The sequence below is a fragment of the Colias eurytheme genome, chromosome 26 (assembly GCF_061535395.1).
Source record: "Colias eurytheme isolate Ceu_HAF_F1 chromosome 26, ilColEury1 Martin Lab GWU primary, whole genome shotgun sequence".
NCBI lineage: Eukaryota > Metazoa > Arthropoda > Insecta > Lepidoptera > Pieridae > Colias > Colias eurytheme.
In genome coordinates, this window is record NC_143005.1 from 8,671,635 (window position 1) to 8,696,949 (window position 25,315).

At 34.3% G+C, this 25,315-nt stretch overlaps 2 protein-coding genes across 2 annotated transcripts; both read right to left on the minus strand.

Annotated features, from left to right (window-relative positions):
• Nucleotides 1–463: 463 nt before the first annotated feature.
• Nucleotides 464–4,926, minus strand: LOC149897323 (carboxypeptidase B-like). Its single transcript, XM_090116756.1, has 6 exons — nucleotides 4,854–4,926; nucleotides 4,360–4,569; nucleotides 3,570–3,669; nucleotides 2,425–2,547; nucleotides 1,476–1,664; nucleotides 464–1,122 (listed from the first exon to the last, which is right to left on the minus strand). Exons 1-6 carry the CDS (start codon nucleotides 4,919–4,921, stop codon nucleotides 541–543), a joined length of 1,272 nt encoding a protein of 423 aa, XP_089972882.1. The 5' UTR covers nucleotides 4,922–4,926; the 3' UTR covers nucleotides 464–540.
• A 587-nt stretch (nucleotides 4,927–5,513) lies between these two features.
• Nucleotides 5,514–10,577, minus strand: LOC149897324 (uncharacterized). Its single transcript, XM_090116574.1, has 4 exons — nucleotides 10,325–10,577; nucleotides 9,650–9,918; nucleotides 6,505–6,627; nucleotides 5,514–5,522 (listed from the first exon to the last, which is right to left on the minus strand). Exons 1-4 carry the CDS (start codon nucleotides 10,575–10,577, stop codon nucleotides 5,514–5,516), a joined length of 654 nt encoding a protein of 217 aa, XP_089972700.1.
• Between the last annotated feature and the right edge of the window lie 14,738 nt (nucleotides 10,578–25,315).

The following is a 25,315-nucleotide window of genomic DNA, read 5'->3' on the forward strand; positions in this document are numbered from 1 at the left end:
TAATGCGAGTAAATAAATTATTGAACTTATAACCATGTATTACTTACTTGTTCAAGAAAAACTCACTTTTTTGTAATAGAGTAAGTAAGTAAGCAGGAGCAGTGAGTCCACCTTAAAAATTAAAATTTATTTAAGTAGTTTACAATACATTATTTTTAGTTTTATAGCATTTGAATGCTTTAAAAAATATAAATCTTCAAGGATAGAAAGAAACAATAGCAATAAGAAATCAGATCAGATCAAACATCATCTTCAGGGAGGTTAATGACCTTGGTAAGTGTATTTTATTTTTTAAATCGAATAGTCTCTATTAGCATCGATAGATAAACTGTATTATATATTTTTCATTAAAAATGGAACCCAAATAAGGAGACCTTTACCTGATTCATAATATTGTAGACGTTAAATAAGTAAATAGGTTAATTTATATTCAATCAGAAAGAAGGAAAATTAAAAACATAGATTTCAGTTTTTCACAATTTATTTAAAACAAAGCAATTCGTACAATTATTTTCGTCCAAAGTTAAAAATATCAAAAAGTTAATTCAATCTCAACAAAAATTCAGCACCTGCTTTAATTCCTTGCCATGTTTCATAACCAGCTTGTTCAATGAAATCAGGGTCAACTAAGAAACCTAGAGCTGTCTGGAATCCGAATCTGTATCCAGGCAATTCGTAAGTATAAGATAAAGGTATGCCAATAGCTTGAGCATAATCTCCAGCAGTTCCTGATGCTTGATAAAGGATATGGGCTGAATTTCCAACCACGTAGTTCCGGTTGAAAGGCATCTTTACTGCATCAATTGCTGTAGCCATATTAACACCAACAACTTGAAGAGTCAGGGAGTTGGCTGGCAGTTGTCCATTACCATACCCATACAGAATCATGCTGCCGAAGCTGTGCAAGTCGAAATAGATTTCAATGCGGTCTTTATACTGGTCAAAGATAGATTTGATGGCTTGTGCTTCAGGTTCGGAGAAAGCGTGACTGCCGTGGAAGACTTCGGAGCAGCCGAGGTTGCTGGACGCATTACCCCACATGAAGTCGAAGTTACGGTTCAAGTCAACGCCTCTGCAGAAGAGAGAGTAGCCGGTGGCACGGTTCTTACGCCAGAATCTCTCCTGAAAATTGAAAATGACTTTTAATAAATCACTCATCATTCTTTCCTAATAGGTATGATGAAGACAAGAGGAATTGATTCAGTTATCTATGTAGAAAAAATAACAATATAATATGTTAATAGTTAACAGTTAATACATTATACTGTAGGTTTTTGTTACTTGTTGCTTTTTAGAAATTAAAGACTTTATTCATTCAGTCTCACTGTGACCACGGTCGCTGCAAAATGAGCGAATCTTCGTGTAATTAATATATTATAATGAATAAATCGTGTTTAAAATCCGTTTAAAGTTTTTAATTTATAATTATGGCATAGTCTCGCCCTAATGCTATTACAGCTATTCATAATACTTACACCTGCATGAGAAGCGACATATCCATCAGGGTTGGCGATAGGCAGAATGATCCAGTCGATCTTCTCAACCAGGTCGTGTTCAGTGACGTCAATCACCAACTTCTGTATGGCGTACAGGCTGGCCGGTAAGGTCACCCACTCGCGGGCGTGGAGAAGGGACTGCACGAAGACAACGGGCTTCCTTCTGTCCTAAAAGATAAGAGAATATTGACGTATATGCTTTTGATCGAATAATATCCAGGGAAGGTTCTTTAATAGGATACAGAAAATTTCTGGTTGAGAAAGTATTTCTTGAAACGGGTTTTTTATACGTAGAAATTTATTCTGGTCTTGACAAATTATTGCAAAATTAAAGCTAGTTTATGTTAAAACTGTCTTATGAAGCGAAACTCATAATTATTGGTGATAGTCCTAAAGACCTTTACGTCATAATATTTTACATGATAGAAAAAATAATAGGAAAGTTTTGGTCAAGTAATTAGTTGGCAATATTTTTATTAACCTTCCATTCGTAAATAAGCTGATAATAGTAATGAAAAGCTTAAGTGGTTTTTATTATTTTATGATGTAAGGTGCGTATTGAATATAATAAAAATTATCTATCTATTCAATTTAGATAACAGGTAAAAAGTCTATAATAATAATATAATCTATTCGGAATGCTATAGATGGTAACAAAAAAACAATTTTTGTTGAATCATGAATTATGTTGAACCATCCACAACATATTGGCGGACAGACCTACAAAACTGTTATAGTGAGTTTTACAACTTCATCAATGTTTTAATATATTATTTTGTGTGGCCTGTTACAAATTAATAAAAAATTGACTACCTATGTAAATTCTGAATAGTGTAACTTTCTGATATTTCATGATCGGCTCCATGATTCCGCGGATTAAACCATCCAAACATACACAATTAGAAACTCTTTATAATATTATACTTACTTGGAATCCAGAGCTGGAAATCTTGACGTATTTGATGGGTCTGCGCTCGAAGCTTCTGCCAGCAGTTTCCAATTGTACTGTATTTGGGTAGGCTTTAGCCAAATTCTCTAGGAACTCGTCCACCTAGAAAAAAACAGGTTAAATGTACAAACATTTAAGGATTAATGTTCAACAATAATTTCAGACCAATACATATTGTATACTAGTATTAAATTAAAGCTGAAGAGTTTGCTTGTTTCTTTGAACGCGCTAATCTTAGGAACTACTGGTCCGATTTGAAATTTCCTTTCGGTGTTAGATAGCCCATTTATCGAGTAAGGCTATAGGTATAAATATATATCATCACGCTAAGACCAACAGGAGCGGAGCACTGCGGGTAAAACCGCGGGGCATAGCTAGTGTATGATATAGAGGCAAATGACTAGCGCTCCTTCGAACATAGAGCTGCAATCTTGGATTATTTAACAAGACTAATTCGTATTTTCTTGCGTAATTTTACGCAAGTATTATTATACATTTAGATATTAAATTTAAAATCCGTTAAAAATGCTTTTAACCAAAGAGCTTCGAGAGTTTTGTAAGTAAAAAGCTTTATAGACTTTTTGTAATACACATTTAATAATAGCATAATCCTCAGTCTTTTTATATAATATTATAAACGAATAAAGATTATATTCAGGAAAATATTCCTCAAGAATCTTCTAGAAAGTTTTCCTGAAATGCATCCCAAATGTTTGAATAAGGTTTGAAAGTTTGTACGACCATAATGTCATTTTTACATAATTTTCTAACTGTGAGTTATTTTAACAAATGCACTGAAGTCTGAAACCGAGGAAAGTTTTGTGTTTTTGATCATTTTATATAATAGATGAATGTTTGTTACTCTTTTACACAAAAACTATACTTAAAAGACACAGATTACAGTTGGAATAAGCAGATAATAATCTTAATTTCAAAACGGCGAAGTAAAACATCGTGATGAAACCGGCATGTCCAAGAAACAAAAGTTCGATGACATGTGACATCTGCCCGCACTTGGCCAGCGTGGTGGATTATGATTTATGGCCTGTACCCTCATAGCAGGCTTGTGTCCTAGCAGTGGGAACATAATGGGTTGATGATGAAGATGATGAAAATAGCCTTACCTCTGAAAAGGTGAGAATTTTCTGAAACGACAATCCGCCGCTTAAAGGACGACTGTGTAGTGCCGCTTTTGATAACTTTTCACGTTCCTGATCAAGGAACCTAGAGAAACAAACACACATTGAAATATATAAATGACTTGTCTATTTTACAGAATAAATAAGGCTTTATTGCTGTTTTAACCTGAACACTTACGATTGTAATATCTAATATCTAATATTCTAATATATATTATAAAGGCGAAAGTTTGTAAGGATGTATGGATGTATGGATGTTTGTTACTCTTTCACGTAAAAACTACTGAACCGATTACAATGAAATTTAGCACACATATAGAGGGTAACTTGGATTAACACATAGGATAGTTTTCATCCCGGAAATCCCACGGGAACGGGAACTATGCGGGTTTTCCTTTGCAAACGCGGGCGAAGCCGCGGGCGGAAATCTAGTTTTTCGATATTTACAAATAGGTATATCCAAAATTCGTAGGATGGTTACTGTCATTTATTAAATTATATATTTTACTTCCCTCAGTTGCTAAGCTCTACATAGGGATCTCCAGATAAACATTAATAAAAGGTCACGTCAAAACCACATAAGTTTTAGTCAGATAATTACAATAAATAAAATAGTCAATAAAAAGTCCCTGATATCCTATTTAACACTTTTAGACACATATTTTCATACATTATTCGTCATTTTAGCTAACAGATTACCTACACAGAATACGTATCGACGTAAGTAGACGTAGTTGTATCGACCATTAATTATCTTAAAAAAACTAATACTTACGGTTTAACATTCCGAACTTCAATCTTATACTTCATGCCATTCAATAGGAATAGAGCCTCCATCAAAACGCGGTGTTCCCGAGGCACCAGAACTATAGACTCCGCGCCCGGCGCCGCTCGCTGCCATAGGTCCAAGTTGTATGTTACTTCCAAGCCATGCAGGAATTCTGCCTGTCTTTCTGTGGCGACCGACACGCGGTATAGAGCATGGCTGAAAAATTGTTCATTATTATAATGTGGAATAGTAATAACTCACATATAAACTTAACCTTTGTGGTCGACAAACTGAAAAACTACTCAGTCATTTTCATTATTATTTATTGAAGAATTCGTTTATTGTAAGCTACATTTTTTTAAGTGACTATGGCTATATTTTATGCAAACATAAATTACCTGAATGATCAAAATTAAAAAGGTAAATTAGCATCGAAATTATTCTAGTAAATAATCTATGAATCTTTTCACATATTTCTAAAAGGCAATTTAAAAACTCACCCATTATAATTGTCATATAAAGCACACGCAAAAGCGAATACCGCACAAAAAACCAAACACCTTAACATTTTAATAACTCAATAGCGAATTGAAATACTTATCTAATTTCATTAAATATATGCTTTTGGTTATCAAGCGATTGACAAAACATCGGCACTTCTAAAGTTAATCCACTGATAAATAATAATAAACTTAGAGCCGATTTTTCAATCCTTGGTTAATACTTATACGTCGAATAACGTATTAAACTACCATAAAAAAATGTATTCTTTGCCCGTCTTTGACCTTTTACGGGTGACATTCTATTCATATTATTGTGTAATATACTTTATTGGGTGGATAAGTTTTAACCATGGATTGAAAAATCGGCCCTTATTGTCATATAAAATGGAGCACGGTCACGCTTTTTCTATCAATTTCAATAATCGGTAGCAAATTCAGAAGCGATAATTCCTTAAGCTGTAAAGAAATAAAAGTGAAGTGCTTGTTTTTAATTAACAGAATAATATCCTACTATATTATTATAAATACGAAAGTTTGTGAGGATAGATGTTGGTGTTGGTATGTGTATGTGTGTAATGTGTATGTGTGTAATGTGTATGTTATGTGTATGTTTGTTATTCTTTCACGCAAATACTACTGAACCGATTACAATGAAATTTAGCTCACCTATGGGGGGTTAATTAGATTAACACAAAGGATAGGTTTTATCCCGGAAGTCCAAAGGGAACGGGATGTGGGTTTTTATTTGAAAACGCGGGCGAAAAGCTAGTTAGCATTTTAGAGGAGATTTCTAATGAATTCAAGTTTATACGACCAAAATCGATGTAAAGTTGATGAAAAATTACTTTCAGTAGTACTTTAGTTTAGACGGTAACTTAGTTTCAGAATGTTTCAAAAAAAATAATTAAATATCCCGCTAGAAAATCAATAACAAACTTCACTTTGATGAAGCCTCGGGCGTCAATTACAGGAGAATGATCTATTTTTTTTTTATCTACAGAATTATTTGAGATCCTAAATTACGGTAGATGTTTAATCGAAGGATAGGTATCAAATAATTCACAATAAGCACGTTTTATTTTAGTTGAAAAACTCATTTACAGAAAAACAATAGGTATATTTATGAAGGAAAACCTATTTAATGATCTTTGTTATCTATACTTAATATTATAAAGCTGAAGAGTTTGTTTATTTGTTTGTTTGAACGCGCTAATCTCAGGAACTACTGGAAGAAAGGAGGGAAAAATTCTTTCGGTGTTAGATAGCCCATTTATCGAGAAAGGCTATAGGCTATATATATCATCACGCTAAGACCAACATGAGGGGAGCCACGCGGGTGAAACCGCGCGGCACAGCTAGTAACTAATAACTGAAATAATCGTATTAGTACTGTACACGAATAATTTCGCAACTAATTGCTTTTTCGTGTTCCTTTATAACTATATAGACCTTTCTTTGCTCTATCAAGTAATAATACACTTAGTAAAGACATATTAGGATTGTTCATTGGCCTTTTTGATAAAGTATCTGTACTATAATCCATAAGGGTTATTTTATGCATCCGTTTTATGTGTATGGAATATGAGAAAATGACGCGTTATATTTTTATTTTATTATATTTAACATTTCGTGATATAATTTTACTTACTTGGAATCCAGAGCTGGAAATCTTGATATACCTGATGGGTCTACCCTCGAAACTTCTCCCAGCAGTTACCAATGTCACGGTATTGGGGTACGTTCTAGCCAAATTTTCTAGGAACTCGTCTACCTAAAAATGAAAATCTTATCAAAATTTAAATCATTGATTTATATAATGATAAGAATGTATAGTAGCTATAAAGTGTCTTCATTAATAAATACATTTTATGACGCTCTTATCTAAAGAATTAAATAAAAACGGTAAATAATTTTGTGTACAGTTTTAAATAGGAGGCACATTATAAAGATTTTTGTTTTATTATTTATCATAACATTACTTTATCAACAAATACGTGTAAGGTATCTTAAGTATTGAATAACAGAATGGAATTTATATTCAGGTAATGTTTGGGGAGTTTCCTTGAAAATGTTTAAAACAATATTATTGTCATCCAGCTCGTATTGTTAAAAGTTATCAGAGTTGTTCAAAAAGTCAGAAGATAGAAAATATACGAGCCTGAAATTAAAAAATTGATATATTTTTAATTTACATTATCCACATCACTATTCTTTTACCGCCTCCTTGGTACAGTGGTTGACGCGTGAGCGTAGAACCGAGGGGTCCTGGGTTCGATTCCCGGTGGAGACGAAGAAAAAAAAATGTCTCGGTCTGGCAGGACACAGAAGGCAGATCACCTACTTGTCCCTAAAGAAAATCGATCAGTGTATATGCATAATGCATCTGCCCATACCCCACTAGGGGACATGGGACTTCTGTAAATCTTACTCTTCTTCTTAATCGGCCTGTACTAGTATAATTATATTGTCACAGGTAATATAATACTATCTTCCACAGATAATTATAATTTGAACAGTGCAGCAAGAAGGTAACTATTTCGTCTATTAAAAAGCAGTTTCAAACACACGTATTATAATACAGAACTAAGCAGGTATTTAAAATGTCTGTTTGTGCAGCACTCCAGACCGGCTGCATTGTTGACCCTTGCGCGTAACGAGCTGTTTCAGTTTTACAAGCTTTTCCACCGCACGGGTTAATGATCTGACTGTACCTCATTTAGATTACTAGCTTGAGCCCGTGGCTTCTCTTGCGTTTAAAAGCATATGAGCCAGACTATAATCTATATGTACAATATTTTATATAGATCTGATCAGTTGATTTTGGAAGAAAGAAAGAGAGAAAAATAATTACAAAAATTGTGTGATAAAGTAGGTAGATGTAATTATACATCAACTAGCATTTTGCCCGCGGCTTCGCCCGCTTTGTCTAAAACCTAATAAATTATATACTAAAACCTTCCTCTTGAATCACTCTATCTATCACAAAAAACCGCATCAAAATCCGTTGCGTAGTTTTAAAGATTTAAGCATACATAGGGACAGAAAAAGCGACTTTGTTTTGTACTATGTAGTGATGGATGCTTATTTCAAGAAGCTTTCGTTTTGATTATATTATTATAGGATAACAAATATAAAAATATAGCCTTTGCTACTCGGTAATGTACAGTACATGTACTTACATACAACCTTCTAATGGTAAAATAATTTTAAATAGGTATGTTGCTTTTAATGAACATTACATAAACAGAAACAGACATAATAAATTGAAAATTAATTAACCGATACGACGAGGGTTAAGGGTTAAATAAAACAAACTCCACGTCATAAAATATGTTATATTCTTGAATATCTAATATTTTTAAACGTCCTATAATAAATAGCATTCACGCTATGTAATAAAATAAAAACACAACATTTATAGTTAGATTAAAAACATGTACCTACTCATATTTGAACCTAGCTTTTAAAGTAAAAACAAAATGAGTTCAAACAATAAGACAGGATATTAAACCATTAGCGCTTTCAAGAGCTTTTGAAGAAAACAATTTCTCCGGCAGTCTATAACACCGTAGCGTAACAAATACTTATAATAATATATAGTTTTATTTTTATTGCAGCTTGGGAGATTTACAAGGAATTAAAAAATTGATTGGATAGTTAACTTGAATTAAAATTGAATGGATAATGCACGAATTCAATTGATATATTATAATTTATAATCATGAAATTACAACTATAGATAAAAGACTTCATACGAAAGCATGCTTGAACCTTACCAAAAAATTATTTTAATTGCAATTGCAATATTTTTGTACCTATCCATACGTAAATAAAAATAGGCATCTAAATTACTCTAGTTCTAACTCAAAAACTGATAAATGGATTTTAATGAATATTCATTTATCTACGCTTGGGATAGTTCATGGCTTAGGAGAGTAAATTTTAAGAATTTCTAATACTATCGAGGCGGGGTGAGCAGCTACTTAGATTATATGAGATATGTGCTAATACTACAATCTCTGTATGAAGACATTTTTTTAGTTAAAACAATCATCCATCTTTATAATCTTCCGTTTTAATAATAATAGAATATGAAATTAGTCTGTGTTCCTGCAACTTTGTTACACAACGTTGTTAATGATATTATTTCGAAACAATGTAAGGGACGCCATATTTTATTCCGAACTCGTTCCTTATTTCTTCCAACGACATATTCATATTTAAATTTATAGCGAAACTTGGTCTAGTTAAGATGGAATAACTCCATCCATTGTAATAGTTTATTAACTCAAAACTTTACCGTTTTATGTTCGTTCCTTGAATAAAGGAATGCGATTATGTCTTCTGTTGTATTTTGTTTTGTTGGTACTCAAAATTTGCCATTTATTAGGCTCCATCGTAGACTATTAGGACTTAGGAAAGGATTGCCAAATGTTAATCTGATCTTTACTTCTACTTTAAAGTTTTTTGGTAAAGACACAAGGGGGGCACAAATCAGTTCAACCAACCGAAAGTGCTGAGGTAAAGCAAAAAGAATACATTGTAATGTGTCCCAGAATATCACCGAAAAATACTCAATCAAAAACATAATCTACAAAATATAACCAAATGTATAAATTTATTTATAATCATTAGTGCTATCTCTAATTGTAATACGTTGTTTCATAATAATCTCTATCGTTGGTTCTATGAGCATATGCCGTAGTACTTGTAGTTATCGTTGTAGGCATCGTTCGACACTGATCTTTCATACAGCTACAATCAAAAAAGGCCACTCCATTCCTATGAGTTACCACATCTGTAGAATTACAAGCAAACGGTACAACACATCCTCTAGGAGGATTATCACCAAATATGGTACAGATTTTCTTCAAATACCAACTGTCCTCTACAGCGAAAACTGTGTTCTTATATCCGATTTCTATTATGGGACTTGCGTCGATGTTCAGTTGTTGGTATTTGGAAGATGCGTGACTTGCGTATGAACCTTTGGTCATGACGCAATGACTGTATTTGTGAGGGTCTATCCCGGCTGCACATAAGCATGTGGTGCTGTCGGTACCTGTGGATCGAAATATGAATTTGAGTAGCAATTTTTATTAGAACATTATATCAAACACTAGAAAATACTAGAACATTATAGTCTTTAGATTTAGACTGCTGTGTAACTGCTTAGAAAATTAGGAGGAAACTTGAGTAAGAGAGTACATTTTCCTTTTGTGGGTATATACAATTACTTATACAAATGTAGTAAAATATAGAATTCAACAATACATTATTGTCTATTGATAAAAGGATAAATATTTCTCTTCTGTTTCACTGATCATGTACATACAGTACAAAAACAGGTTTAGAAATGCATCCCAATATTTCGTAGCAACGTGCAACGTTTCGTATGTCTTAATGTTTGATGACGATGATGATGCTGATAAAAATTATAATATTATCAATAAATAAATTGAACAAACCTTCAGCTTCACACTTCAAATACTGCGCTTGTAAAAACGTGTTCAATTTAATCTGTTCCAAAGCGCACATCTGAGGTATGGAGTATCTTCCGCTGCCCAGAAGGAAGTAATCTACGCTGATATCCCCACCTATATTATCCACCAACCACGGAAAGGTCCTAGTGAAGAAGTCCACGTCATTATAGACATCACCGTACAAGGAAATGACGTATAAACTCTGGACGACTGGTAAAAGTAAAATTAATATGAACATGTTGGTAGTTACGTGTCAACTGTTCATTGATAAACCGTTATGTTTGATTATATAGGAATGGATTATTAGGTCGTGTGCAGAAGGATGATTTTAAGCTTTTCCCAATATGATGATAATTATGGTATAGGAAAATAGATATTGTAAAATTATGTAGTTCAGTACATGAATATTTTAGGGTGTATTACTACGTTACTATTTCGCAAAAGGATGATCGGATCTGCATAAAACTTGGTACAAAGTATAACAGTACTATGCGAGAAAAGCCGCGGAATTCACTAGTCTAACAGTTCTCCAATAGAAAGTATATACTTACATATAATAAGGAATGTAATTATCACACTCATGTTTCATAGAAAATTAATTTTATAATTACGCTATTTTAAACATTACAATTCAAGTCAGTACACTGCTTTTCACGTAAAAATGTAGATAATACAGTTATTTTTTAAATATTTTTATCGACGTAGTATTTACGTTAGAGGAATGCTATGTATTGTGCACGTGTTTTAACTTACATATTTTATTTATATTACGCAAATACTATCATGACTAACTTAATAACTTCTCCAAAATAAAGAACCTTATTATAAATTAGATATAATCTCTCTGTGGAGGAAGGAAGGTGGAATTCCTCCATCGAAAAAGGGAGGATCCTCGACCAGTCTACTCGACTGGCCGGCCGTGAAGGCCCCGATGGATGATGTCGGAAAGTTGTATTATAGCTCTGTAGCGAAAACATTTCGCTTGCGCGATTCAGAGCGAGGTGTCGCTACACTCTCTTTGTCTCAATTAATCGTTCTTATAATAATAGTAGAGCAATGAAACATATTCTTTCTTATATATTGAATTGTTCAAATTAGATGAAACCTTGCTGCTATAAAAAACATGAAATAATACCGTAACTGTATATTGTCCATATCTAAACTCATATAAAACGATTGTATATTATATTTTTTGTGTCTGTTACAATTTATCCCAAAAATTATTCGACCTAAAAATTATTTTACCATGTCACTCTATTTGTTACTTTTCCGTCATAATAACCTTTTGTTTCATAAAAAATAAACTGTTTATTCATTCATTCATAATAAACGGTTTAATGCGATAGTTCAATGAACAGGTATCCCATAGGTTAAAGCGATAGTGTTGTTCGATAATCGATATTAATGCAAGGACATAGTCTCATGTAGATTTAATACAGTCTGCTGCAATGCACGCTCGTAAATAGCGAGATTGCCTTGCACGCTGATAGTGATGTGCTCAATTTTATCGATATCGATATTTTAATCGAATTGATTTGAAAGTACCCATATTATTGAACATGCAACTTTATAAGTTTTGTTTTATAGTGTGACTTTTGTTGGTCTTGTTGATACAGCATTTTCTTTTACTTAAAGCCTTCATTTGGTATTCCTAATGATTTTTGGCAACTCTTTGACCAAACTATAAATCGAATCCGAATGAGCTTACAATCAAGGATCAATTATATTATTTTATTATCCATGCAACTATATTGTGACACAATTAAGCGCGACAGGATAAAGCTAATTGGAGGATAAAACAACAACGACAGGGTAGAACAAAATTCTAAATGAAATTAGAAAACAGGAAGTCATATGGTGTCCTAAATAAAATGGAAACCTAAATTGAAACCAAAGTTAAATTTAGAAAACATACAAGATGTTTTATCGATGAACATATTTATCGATAACCACATTACATCACTACACGAATCTCAGGGAATCCGTCTTAGTAATGCTTGCTATATTGAAGGAAAATATATTACTGTAACCCCGGTACTGTTATGTCACTTACGAGCTTGAATGAGGAAGAATGGGCTGAACCGCACTCTTATGATTCTTTATTTCTAGAAGTTTCTAGACGGTGTTTGGTAATATGTACCATATGATAAATAGATAGCTCAATTTTTTACTCTAGATACGTACTTACGTTTTTTTAGCTTTAATATTAAGAAATAGAAATTAGGTCGTTTTGAATTGACACTAATTGAACATGTCATTTTTTACGCCAACGAGTAAAGTACAACTTGAGTACAACACATAAAGACGGCTTGTAATAATGTTATAATGAGTACTTAAGCAAAATAGGTACCTATTATATCAATCCTCACTTAGCCAGAGTGGTTTATCCTTAACCTCATACGTAAATCAAAACAATAATTAAGAAAATTGGTCCCTTTTAAACCCATAAAATATAATAATATTATTAACCTGTCAGTACCTACTTTACCAGAACTGTGGGTCTCAAAAAACTCCTTTAAAACCCAGCTAACAATATCTAGTAAAATCCCTTAATATACCACTTCAAGAAACTAATTTGCGACATACCACAGCGAGTCTCGCTTAAGGGAAAAAAGTAATCAAACTTTTCCGAACAAATCGACGATTCTAACAACAATTCGGCATCGGTACAAATAGTGTAACTTTGTAGGCCTCCGAATTATATTTACTCTTGAATTGAGATTTACACGATGCGATAAAATATCGTATCTTCTTTATTTAATACAATTTGCCATAGCTCATGCAAATGTCATAGTCAATCATCTCGTCATATCTATTCATCATCAATAGTTTTACAAGCATTTGGGAATTTGTCAGTTTCTAATAGGGTTTTAAAAAAATGCTCACGCTCTCACTCATAGCACTTCACTTATAAGTCATACTTACATCTTGAATTAAACTTAGTTTTATATTATAATTAGCTAAACGACAATCGTCCATTGTCGGTATATTATTTTTATCAATATCTTCTGGAATAACAAATTAGTTCTGTGGAATTTTTACACAAACATATTGTATTCATTTAATTTTCTGTACAAAAAATGCCTGCATACGTTAAGTTAAACAGTCGTGTCGGATCCGTATCGTATCGTGTAAAATTGAATTACAGTTACTGTTGAAGTTAGCGAATAAAACACGGAATCGTTTCGTTTTTCATTATATTTAAAGTTAGAGTCCTCGATTTGGAGAAATACTTTGTAAACTTTGTTACTAGTATTGCAGATACGAGACAAACTGAATGTAAACAATGTTTATTTTTTCTCATATGAAACTGAAGAATACTGCGAACTGAAGTTTTTAGATCGCACGCAATTATATATCTTAAAAACTTTGATTTATTTCACAAAAAAATCTAAATACGTTAATCTAAGGTCACGCAGCACGTTGTTATTTTTAACAAAAATCTCGAAAAAATCTATACAAAAAAAAAATTTCATTTCAATTTATAATGTGTAGAAATCCACTCTTTTTGTAACACATCAGTGTTCAGCAGTTGATCAGTTTATACTAATAAAATACATAATATTGTGTAAAACATGGTTCTATAAAGTATAACTATTTCTTGAAAACTGTGTTGAAAATAGCAGCCTGTGTTTGATCAGGTAACACAATATGTTATTTTATAATATTATACTACTATAATAATATTATCCACAAACAATGCTGGCAAAGGCATTCCCCAAGTTTGCAGCTACAATGTAAACGTGCACACATCTTAGTTCATCTACTAATAGTAGCGTCAGCAAATAAAGTTGCACGCAAATTTGAACTAATTCTCTTGAGATTGAGTTCAAACTTGTGCTGACGGTACGTTTGTGTAACAAGTTTATAATTATATAGGTATCTATGGTAATGGTAAAGTATCCTACTAATATTATAAATGCGAAAGTTTATGAGGATGGATGTATGTGTATTGTGTATGTATGTTTGTTACTCTTTCACGCAAATACTTACTACTGAACCGATTACAATGAAATTTAGCACGCATATAGAGGGTAACTTGGATTAACACATAGGAAAGTTTTTATCCCGGAAATCTCCCTGTAACGGGAACTATACGGGTTTTTCCTTGAAAACGCGGGTGAAGCCGCGGGCGGAAAGCTATAAGTGCTTTAATAAAAACTAAAAAGCAGTAAAATAAATAATAAGTGTGGATGTATTTTTAACGACGACACGTTTTAATAACAACGGGGGTTTTTTGACGATTTGTACCAGTATGGCGGTACTTCAAATGCAATCTATAAATACTTAGGTATTTATCGATTATCGGAAAATATATATTTTTGGAAATGCAATGGAGGCCGAAGAAAGGAATAAATCGTTTGACTTTCGCTATCTATTGGACACATTTTATTAACGCCCACGTAATTCCGCTACCAATTAAATTATAAAATTTATCAGTCTTGACTGATATAGTAGATTTAATTGAGATTAAAAATAATTATATTTCGCGCTTGAACGACAAATATAAATAAATTGTTTTCAGCGCCATCTAACGAAACACTTGATAACTTCGTCGAAATCCATGTTGTAAATGTGGTTGACGTTTGGTAGGTGTGTACTGTACGTATATTTGATTTTAAAATAAAATGTACAAATGTATGTTATATTTTTATTAATGACACAATTTTGAAGATTTAAAGTAAGTTCGTATAATTATGAGACAAGCATCTCATACAAAACGAAAATTAAAATTTTATTTTTTAATTTATTACAGCGCCATCTAGATAAATTTGCTGAAACTATTAACATACCTTCACATTCAAAATTCATAGTTCCAACAAATGCTACTTTGCGGATTTCAAGAGAAACAAAATCTATTTTTGTAAAATAACGTACCCTATTCATAGAAAAGACGCATAAAAATAGATATTTAAGGTAAAATAAAAATTACTGTGTTTGAGTTTATATTTTTCTATTTAAAATTTCTTCTTCTTCCTATTTAAAATTTAGAAACTCTACGATTTTAAATAGGAAGATAAGCCAAAAAACAACTTTAATTATTCATTTACATATTACCTATTAAATATGTTCCAAAAACTAGTTTTAAGGGGATTACTATGGTCAAAACCGAAAAACACCTTATACATATTGAATTTTGTTGAGGAAACTGTTGGTACGATTGTGTTAAAAAAAATATATATGTGATACTCAAGGATATAATTAACAAAGTGTATTGTTTACTTTTCATTTTAGAACGGCCTAAACATAAAAAAAATACATACAAATCAACCCCTTTTTGAACATAAAACGCATTTTGTTAGGAAAACGGCTACATATTTATACATGAAATTTATACCAAAAAATATGTTATGATATTTGTAACAATTTGTATTGATTGCTTTTTCAATTTTCATTATTATCGTTAAATTATCAAGAAAAAACTCGAATTTATAATAAAACCCACATAAAACCTCACCTCTATTGCATATTTTCGACGAAATTTGACGGTGTCAGTTCGACTCGGACGGGGAACTGTACGTGCGGTTTTTTTTGCAAAATAACGCTAAAATTCACCGAATTGAATGCTTTGTTAAATTAAACCAGATTGTAATAGGTATTTACATGAGCAGTTCATGAAAAGAAAGTTAAAAATAGGTATCGACGCCCCCCGCGAATAATCCGGTAATCGTAAAAGTGAAAATGTTCAGGAAAAATAAAAAACCATTTTTCCTTAATAACTCCATTAAACAACAAGTATCAGAGACTTTTAATATCGCATATGGAAGCTAATTTTTTCAGCTATCTGGTTATTTCAACAAAATTTAAGTAGTCCCAAGGGCTTCGTTATAATTTAGTTGGATGCATTTTACTATACTAGTGTAGGTCAAGCTCTGGTCAGTAATGTCACTTACGATATTGTTCGTGTAAATTTATATTTTCGACGGCAACAGTAAAATCTTGTTGCGCTAATATTCGTGTTATTTGTTTTGTATACTGAACATTTGTAAAAATCTATTATTTGGTTATTCGATTGTTTAACAGTAACGTACATTTTATTGTTATAACTATTACTGTTTATTCGAATAGTTTACTTAAGTATTATTTGATGATTATTATAGTATATTTTATGAAATACAGGACATTTTAGTAAATGAAACAACTTTGGATTGTTTCACAAAACACGATAGTTATTATTATTATAAAAAATAGACACTGCACTGAAGACACGACTATTACACATGATTACATAATCATGAAAATTATACTATGGTCCTATTACAGTTAAAAATTTAATCAGAATCCTCATCAGAACCTCACAAAATGCGAATCCACCGTGACCAGTCAGTACTTGTGTGGTGTGGTGTGTGATGTCTTTTTCCCGACTACCTTGTATGCAGCAGCAGCGCTTGGGAAAAAGCATTCCTCCTCCTATCCCATTCGCTGATCGTAGCCTGTCTCAAAATACGCTTGACGAATGAAACAGGACACAGATCGTAATCCGGTTTCCTCCTCAACCCCAGAGCGGCCTCCTTGGCTAACTCGTCTGCCCGTTCGTTCCCCGCCCTGCGTGCGCCTTAATTCAAAACAGGGAGACCTCCCGCCTCTGCAATGCAGCTTTTCGGAGGGCCGCCCGTGTTTGTACAGTCAGGGGATGAGAGGAACTTAGGGTAACCGCCTGGAGCGCCGATCTGGAGTCAACAAGGACACCGACCTTTGCCGCTCTACTCTTGCAAAGCTATGTCTACTGCTCTTTTGAGCGCTAGGAGCTCAGCCTGATAGACGGTACAATACGGTGGCAACGCAAGCTTAATGGCCTTTGTCTCGGCATCACCTTTCCATACGGAAAGGGCGGCTCCGACTCGACCCTCTATCTTGCTGCCGTCCGTATAGACCCTGTGGACGTGGCTGTTAACCACGTCAGCATAGGTGTCCTCATTTATCAAGCCGAGCCCCAGCTCTACCTGCTCTGCCGGATGTGGGTCCTCAATCGCAAGAGCCATTCGTTCCACCTCCCTGTCCCTCAACACCGCCGGGTGCGACACACCCCTCTTGATCTCATAAAGCCTCGAAGCTTCGAGTATCCTGAGGTCAAGAGGGAGAATCCCAGCCAACAGCATCGCAGAGTTCAGGGAGACAGTCCGATATGCTCTGCAGATCTTCTGGGCGAAACTCCGTTGAACGGTGTTAAGCCTCTTTTGGACCCCCATCTTTTCCGTAGTGGGTGCCCACGCTGCTGATGCATACAAGATAGTCGGTTCTATGACTGCGATATATATAGTCTTAACTACTTGGGGGTTAAGCCCCCAACTTACTCTAGCTGCTCTTGCTAATAGCTTATAACGGGCGATTGCCTTTTTGCAAACGCTCCCGACGTTTCGGTCAATGTCAGGCCGCCATCAATAGTAAGGCCCAGTATCTTAATACTTTCGAAATATTGGATGTCCACACTCCCCATTACAAGTCGTGGCATGTCAAATTTTAATTTTCGTGCCGAGAGCAGGGCACATGTCTTGTGTGGCGCGAATTTAGGTAACTTTCACACCTCTTCCACTCAGGTATCTGCTGATCACCCGCCTGACATTCCCCGGACACCCAACTTCGGCCAACCGCACCTTTATGACTGGCCACCAGGTGCTGTCGAAGGCTCCCTTTATGTCCAGAAATACCACAACAGAAATCTTCTTCTCCTCCCTCTTATTTCTGATGTGGCCCACCAGTCTATAGAGGGCGTCCTCGGTGCTCCTCTGTGGCATGAAGCCATACTGATGGGGGCTTATTGTGGGCAGCAGGTAGAGCCTGAGTCGGACGACCAGCAACTAATGAAGATGAAGATGAAGGTTTCGATGTGGTCTATTCTGATGCCTGCCTCGTTTATCTATCAAACTTTCATCTCTTTTAATTTTTCTAAGGCCGTGTAAATCATTTTCTCAGTAATAGAAAGAGTGTTTAAAAAAATACCTTGCATACTTGCACTCCATAATGAATGTATCTGGAAATCGATTTCTTAATAAAACCCCGAATAAGCCTGTACTAGCACTTACTTAAATAATGTAGAAAACTATTTACCTGAATAATATCGTAACAATGTTTACTGTCGAAGCATATTGATATTATTTTTCGTAAAGATCTAAAACCATATTATTCGTTTAAAATACATTTTAATGTTATTTTATGGAATAAACGCGTAATTTTTCATATCTTCGTAAATAAAGATAGAAAAATTCTGAAAAAAATTTACATGGTGTATTTTAACTTCTAGATGCCGAAAAACGCATAACATGAAAAACCCCGTAATAGGTCATTACCGGATTATTCGCGGGGGGCGTCGGTATGTAAAGATATAAAAATCTGTTTGTAAATTAGTTTTGTTTTTGAAAGGCGTCATTGAATAATATCCAGTGTTGATAATTTTTGACAGTAAAATATTATCAGAAAACACATACCTATAAAACAGTAACCAGACTTTCCCTGTGTCTTGAATATTTTTTTAAAAAGATTAATTGCTGTTCTATCGTATATTTTATATTGAAACACAAGGATGGCGGTTCAAAGACTAAAGACTTTTTTATTCATATTAAACCACAGAGCAGATACAGATACAACAAAATACAGATTATAAATGTACTAGATATTTTGATATTAATTCTAACATCTCCACTTATCAAAATAATCTAAACATTCTGCAGAAAACTTATTAAACTATATAAAAAAAAAATCTTTTATTTATTACATAGTCTGCTATTAAACAATGCTTTGAATACCTAGTTTCTTAATAAAATAATTATGTTTTATTCTATTTAATCCCTTTGTTAGAAGGTCTGCTGGCATTTCACTTGTTGGAAGGTAAACTATCTTAATGAGATTACCAGCAACAGCCTCTCTGACAAAATGATGCCGCACATCAATGTGCTTTGTTCTTTTATGAAACAATGGGTTCTCAGTCAACTTCTGAGCGCCTTGGTTATCGTTATATAATGTGATGACATAGTCAAAACCATTTACAATTTCAGAAAACAAGTTTTTTAAATAAATCGCCTCTTTACAGGCTTCTGCTATCGCCATATATTCTGCCTCAGTACTTGATAAGGCTACAGTACATTGTTTTTTACATTCATATGATATAACAGTTCCAGAGAATTTAAAGTAAAAACCTGTATAGGATTTCCTATCTAGAGTGTTTGAGGCCCAATCTGCATCAACAAAACCTTCCAATCTACAATTATCTTTGCTAAACATAAGCCCATATGATTTAGTTTTACATAAATACCTTAGGATACGTTTTGCATGCTTCCAATGTGTATAGGAATAACAATTATTGAATTGGCTCAAATAGCTCACACTGTAGGAAATGTCTGGACGAGTTAAAACACTTAAGTACATCAGGCTGCCTATTAGTTGTTGATATGGATATTGTTTACAAATTTCTACACTTTTTTCTAATTTTAGGTTACCTTCAATGGGAGTATCAACAACTTTACAATTTGTCATATTAAACTTACTTAAAATATGATCTACAAATTTTTCTTGATCTAAGGAAATACAGCCATTTTCATACATCTTTACTCTCATACCTAAACACTGTTTTACTTGCCCCAGGTCCTTAATTTTAAATTTTGACATTAGATTAGTTTTTAATTCCTTAACCATATTACTACTGTTTGAAAAAATGAAAAAATCATCTACAAAAATTGCTACTATAACCTGCTCCTTTTTACATTTTTTCGTATACAAACATGGTTCTAACTTAGATTTAACAAAATTTAACTTTAATAAACAATCATTTATTCTGTCGTTCCATGCCCTGGCTGATTGTTTAAGACCATAAATTGCTCGATTGAGTTTGAGAACACAATTTTCTTTACAATCCAAATTGGGTGGAGCTTGCATGTATACATTTTCATGTAAATAACCATTTAGGAATGCTGTTATTACATCTAAGTGAGTAATTTGAAAGTTAAGTTTAACACTTAAAGCGAATAAGAGTCTTAATGTAGAGTAACGAAGCACTGGTGAGTATGTTTCATAATAGTCCACACCCTCTCTTTGGGTGAAACCTTTCGCAACTAGTCTTGCTCTATAGCGCACACTATTATCACTTTTATACTTTCTTTTGAACACCCACTTACACTGCACTATTCTATCAGCTTCACTCCTGTCTACAAATGTCCATGCTTTATTATCGTCGAAAGACTGCAACTCTTCCTTCATAGCCTTGCACCATTCTTCCTTTTCTGGACCGGACATCGCTTCTTCATATGTAAGACTGTCATCATGCATATCCAAACATTCTGTAACACATGCATTACTGTACCCATACCTCACTGTTGGCTTTCTCTCACGCTGGCTCCTTCTTTCAGAGTTCGATCTTTCTGCTTCAAAAGTTTCCTCATTTGACAGGCTGTCGCAGAATTCTTCTGAAGTTGATGAATCCAAGGTATGATCTGGTACGTACGTGGTATCCATTGGATCTACAATGGTCTCTAGACTGGTTGTTGAGCTACTGTTGTCATCTATTTCACTCTGGCTATCTTCTTCTTCCTTTTTCTCTTCTACCAAAGCATCTACGGTGTCCTGCTTTCTACTAGTCTCCATTATGATAACATCTCTGCTGGTCGTTATTTTCTTCGTCCTCGGGTTATATAACCTATATCCTTTGGTATTTTCTGCAAATCCGAGAAGAATATATTTCTCAGCTTTCTTGTCCCATTTTGTTCTATTTATTTTGGGAACATGAACCATTGCAGGGCTTCCAAACACTCTAATATGGTCAAGATTTGGTTTTCTTCCACACCATAGCTCGTATGGAGTTTTTTGCAAACCGGAGGCTAATGTTCTATTTCGCAAATATACAGCAGTGTTGACTGCCTCTGCCCAAAATTTCTTTTCCATCTTTGCATCAAATAGAAGACATCGAGCTCTTTCTACTACGGTCCTATTTAACCGCTCACATAACCCGTTCTGTTCTGGTGTATGAGGGTTGGTTTTTTGATGCACTATTCCTTCTTTATCCAAGAAACTTTCAAACTCTGTGGAACAAAACTCCCCACCATTGTCAGTTCTTAGTATCTTAATGCTTTTCTGTGTCTGTTTCTCTACTAAAGCTTTGTAAACCTTGAAGTATTTAAAGGCTTCATTTTTCGCTTTTAGAAAATATACAAAGGCCATTCTGCTGTAGTCATCTACAAAAAGGAGAAAATACCTTGACTTTCCTTCTGAAATTGTCTCCATTGGACCGCACACATCTGCGTGCACCACCTCCAACACACTGTCACATCTGGAACCACTGTGTGTAAATGGCAATCTCGCCAACTTCCCTTCACAACATGTGATACACTGGGACTTGTCAATTTCAGCCTTTTCTGGGAAAGAGACCCCCTCCACAGCGCCATTTTTCATACTGTTCAAATCCTTACTATTTATATGGCCTAACCGCCTGTGCCATAACATGCTGGTTGCTGTTTCTGCTTTTCCTGCTAACAGACAATCCTGTTTTGTGTCTAATCTGTACACTCCATTCACGAGACGTGCTATTGCAACAACCACTTTGTTGTGATTTAATATTTTGCAAATATTTCCTTGGAAAATAACTAGATTTCCATTTCTTATAAGTTCACTCACTGATAAGAGATTTGTAGTAAGTTTAGGAATGCACAAGACGTTTTTAACAGTAATATTGAATTCTGAACCATCCACCACCGTTGTTATCTGTGTATTTCCAGAACATAGTACCGGTACTGTTGTCTTATTCGCCACAACAATGTTTTTCATAGCATTGTTATATGAGACATCTTGCAAACGTTTTTCATCGGTAATCATATGAGCACTGGCACCAGAATCAATGTACCAATCTGTATTTTTGTAACTCGAGTTCATGAAGAATACGCTGAATACTGCACTTTCTTTTGTTTTATCTAATTTACATTGGTTTTTATAATGGCCAATCTTTTTGCACTTATAACAGCGAATTGTTTTTGTTTTGACAGATTTCGAAGGTGGCGTCGCTGACGTTTCTGTAGTGTTGCTATATTTCTTATTGCGCTGCTGCCAACCTCTCGATAAAAAAGCACTGTCATTTCCATTACTATCTACTTCAGAACTCATATCCAATAATTTAGATTTAATCACGTCGGTACTAACTGCCATGCCGGAATGTTCGATTGCCATTATCATTGGGGAAAATTTCTCAGTCAATCCCGCCAATAATAAGCAGCCAACCCACTCATCTGTAATGTGAAACCCTGTGCCTTGCAATTTTTGCGCTGTATCCACAATCTGGGTTACATAAATTGTCATGGATTCACTATCTTCTAGTCGTATTGATATTAGGTGCCTTAACAAATTAATTTTTCTTTGAAAACCGGAGTCATCGAAGAGTATTTTTAGACGTTTCCACACATCCTGAGCAGTTTTCTCATCTTTGATATGGACATACAAGCTTGAATCGATCGTCATGATTAATTTCGCTTTTGTCTTTTTGTTGTCTGCATCCGATGCATCTGCAGCCGGATTCTTTGTAATGTCCGTGCCTTCCAATAAGAGAAAATGCTCCGCGGCGAAAGCCCACTCGTCATAGTTTTCGCGACCCTTGAGCTTCGGTACGTTGACCAAATAGCTACCGGCCATTTTGTTGCGTAGCACAAGCCACACCCGATCTTCACAACGACGTATAATACAGTTCCACGATAGTTTTTTATCACGAATCCAATCAAACACAATACTGAGCGTGTCTTTGTCTTTTTTACGAACTTCTATGGCGAAAATACACTTTTTAATCGAGAATCTAAGGGACTGGGCCCATAACCTATTGAAACACAAGGATGGCGGTTCAAAGACTAAAGACTTTTTTATTCATATTAAACCACAGAGCAGATACAGATACAACAAAATACAGATTATAAATGTACTAGATATTTTGATATTAATTCTAACATTTTAAGGGTCCAAAACAATCCAAAGCCGGGAGATACTGACACAAAATTTTGGGTCATTTGTAACAGGATGGCGGTTCTACAGTGGTCTTAGTACGCAATGACAAAAAGAAAAATCATGGTCAGAACAGTGGTACCGGCAGACTATTCGCGTGGGCGTTAGTCGAACTCGTCGGATAAATTACGGAAGGCAAACGATTTGTAACACAAAAATTTTAGGATTTACCGATAGCCCATAAAAAAGAAGTAGGCGGTAGTGTCATGCCATACTTTTCCGGTGTAATTTACAGCCCACAATACCGACGTGAATGCGTTGATTTAAAAAAAATCAACCATTTGTACCAGGCTAATTTTTGCACAGGTAATCATCGTCCAGTAGCCATGTACGAAAATCGCCATGCCATACTTTTCAGACAGTTCCAAATGGTCGCCATACCGCCGAAAATCAGCATTTTTTTTATATTGTATAAAATCATTTAATTTTATATTATTGTATAAAATCGTAGGAAAGTCAAAACTGACATACCTAAACGTATAGCAACATTTTTAGCCGACGCCATTATAGGACGAAATTCTCAATTCAACTGAATTTTTTGTTGGTTCCGCACTTTTAACTGGGTGAACCGATGATTTCTTCTACACTAATATTATAAAGAGGAAAACTTTGTTTGTTTGTTTGTTTGATTGTAATGAATAGGCTCATAAACTACTTGACCGATTTTAAAAATTCTTTCACCATTCAAAAGCTACATTATCCACGAGTAATTAATAGGATAGGTTTTATCCCGGATTTTCCACGGGAACGGGAACTATGCGAGTTTTTCTTTGAAAGCTAGTGATTCATATAAATATAAATTATACAATATACATATAACAATAATTCCTTTGCAGTGACTCTCCGAGGAAAAAAGAAATAGATTCGTGTTACAAATTTTAAAATCATACATAGAACATTTCCATCGACAAGGTTTTCTGGTATTTATAATCTACCGCCTGACAACTTAACCTCCCCTCCAGTTGGTTAGTTGTCAGTCGATCGCTTACATTTTTTGAAGAGACGATCAGCGAGCCAATTGATCTTAAACAGCCGACCAGTGCGGTCTATACTTAAGTGCCATAGCCGTGCCTTGTGATTTATGTAAGATTTAAGAAAACTATCAAGTGAATGTACCAAGTGAAGGAATAATAAAATATGAATTGTGATGAACGCGTTTTTATTCTACAACCCAACATTCGGGATAATAATAATCAAATAAGGTTTCATTATAAATATATATTTTATAAGAAAAACGAAGGTTTTTCAATATTATTTTTTTGTTAAATTTTTACTTCACGAGAGCGAAAACTCTTCTGAAGACGTCAACTCTCTGGGAAATCTGTTTAATCAGAGGATTTTAATAAGATCAGTCATCTGGAGCTGCTGCAGCTGGTCTGCTATTTGATTGAAGACTAGAGCGATTATTGAATGACCCCATGTAATTGAATGACTAAAGAACAACTCGTCATCCAACAATATGCCGAACGTTCTATCCGCTCTGTTCAAAGGGCTATAAATTCGCTAACTAGTTGGACGTCGTGAGTGATGCTTGTTAAATCAGATGTCGGCGATGTCTTATAGACACAAATAATGGAAACAATGCTAAAAAACATAAATTTAAAGTTACAGCATCATAAAAAATAGATTTGATCGGAGCCCTCAGTGCGCGAGTCTAACTCGTACTGGGTAGGTTTTATTTCCTTCTCGAATACCTTTAATCTTCAACGGTACTATAATTTTCCTGTTGCCATGACATGGTGGTACTGATCTACACACGTCACATGCATTTTTTCCAAAGCCACAACAAAATAAATTATCCAAGTTTGCACCCTTATAAAACCAATTCCAAGTTGCCCAATTTCTTCCTTGCCCGCGCCAACATAATATGTAAGACTGTTTAACTATAGCGATGAACATTGTAATAGACCATAGATACCGACACAACTAACACTGTATTCTTTGAACGGAAGGTATGACCCATATCAGTCATAGTCATAGGCTCTGGTAACTTCAGTCGCAGGCAAATCA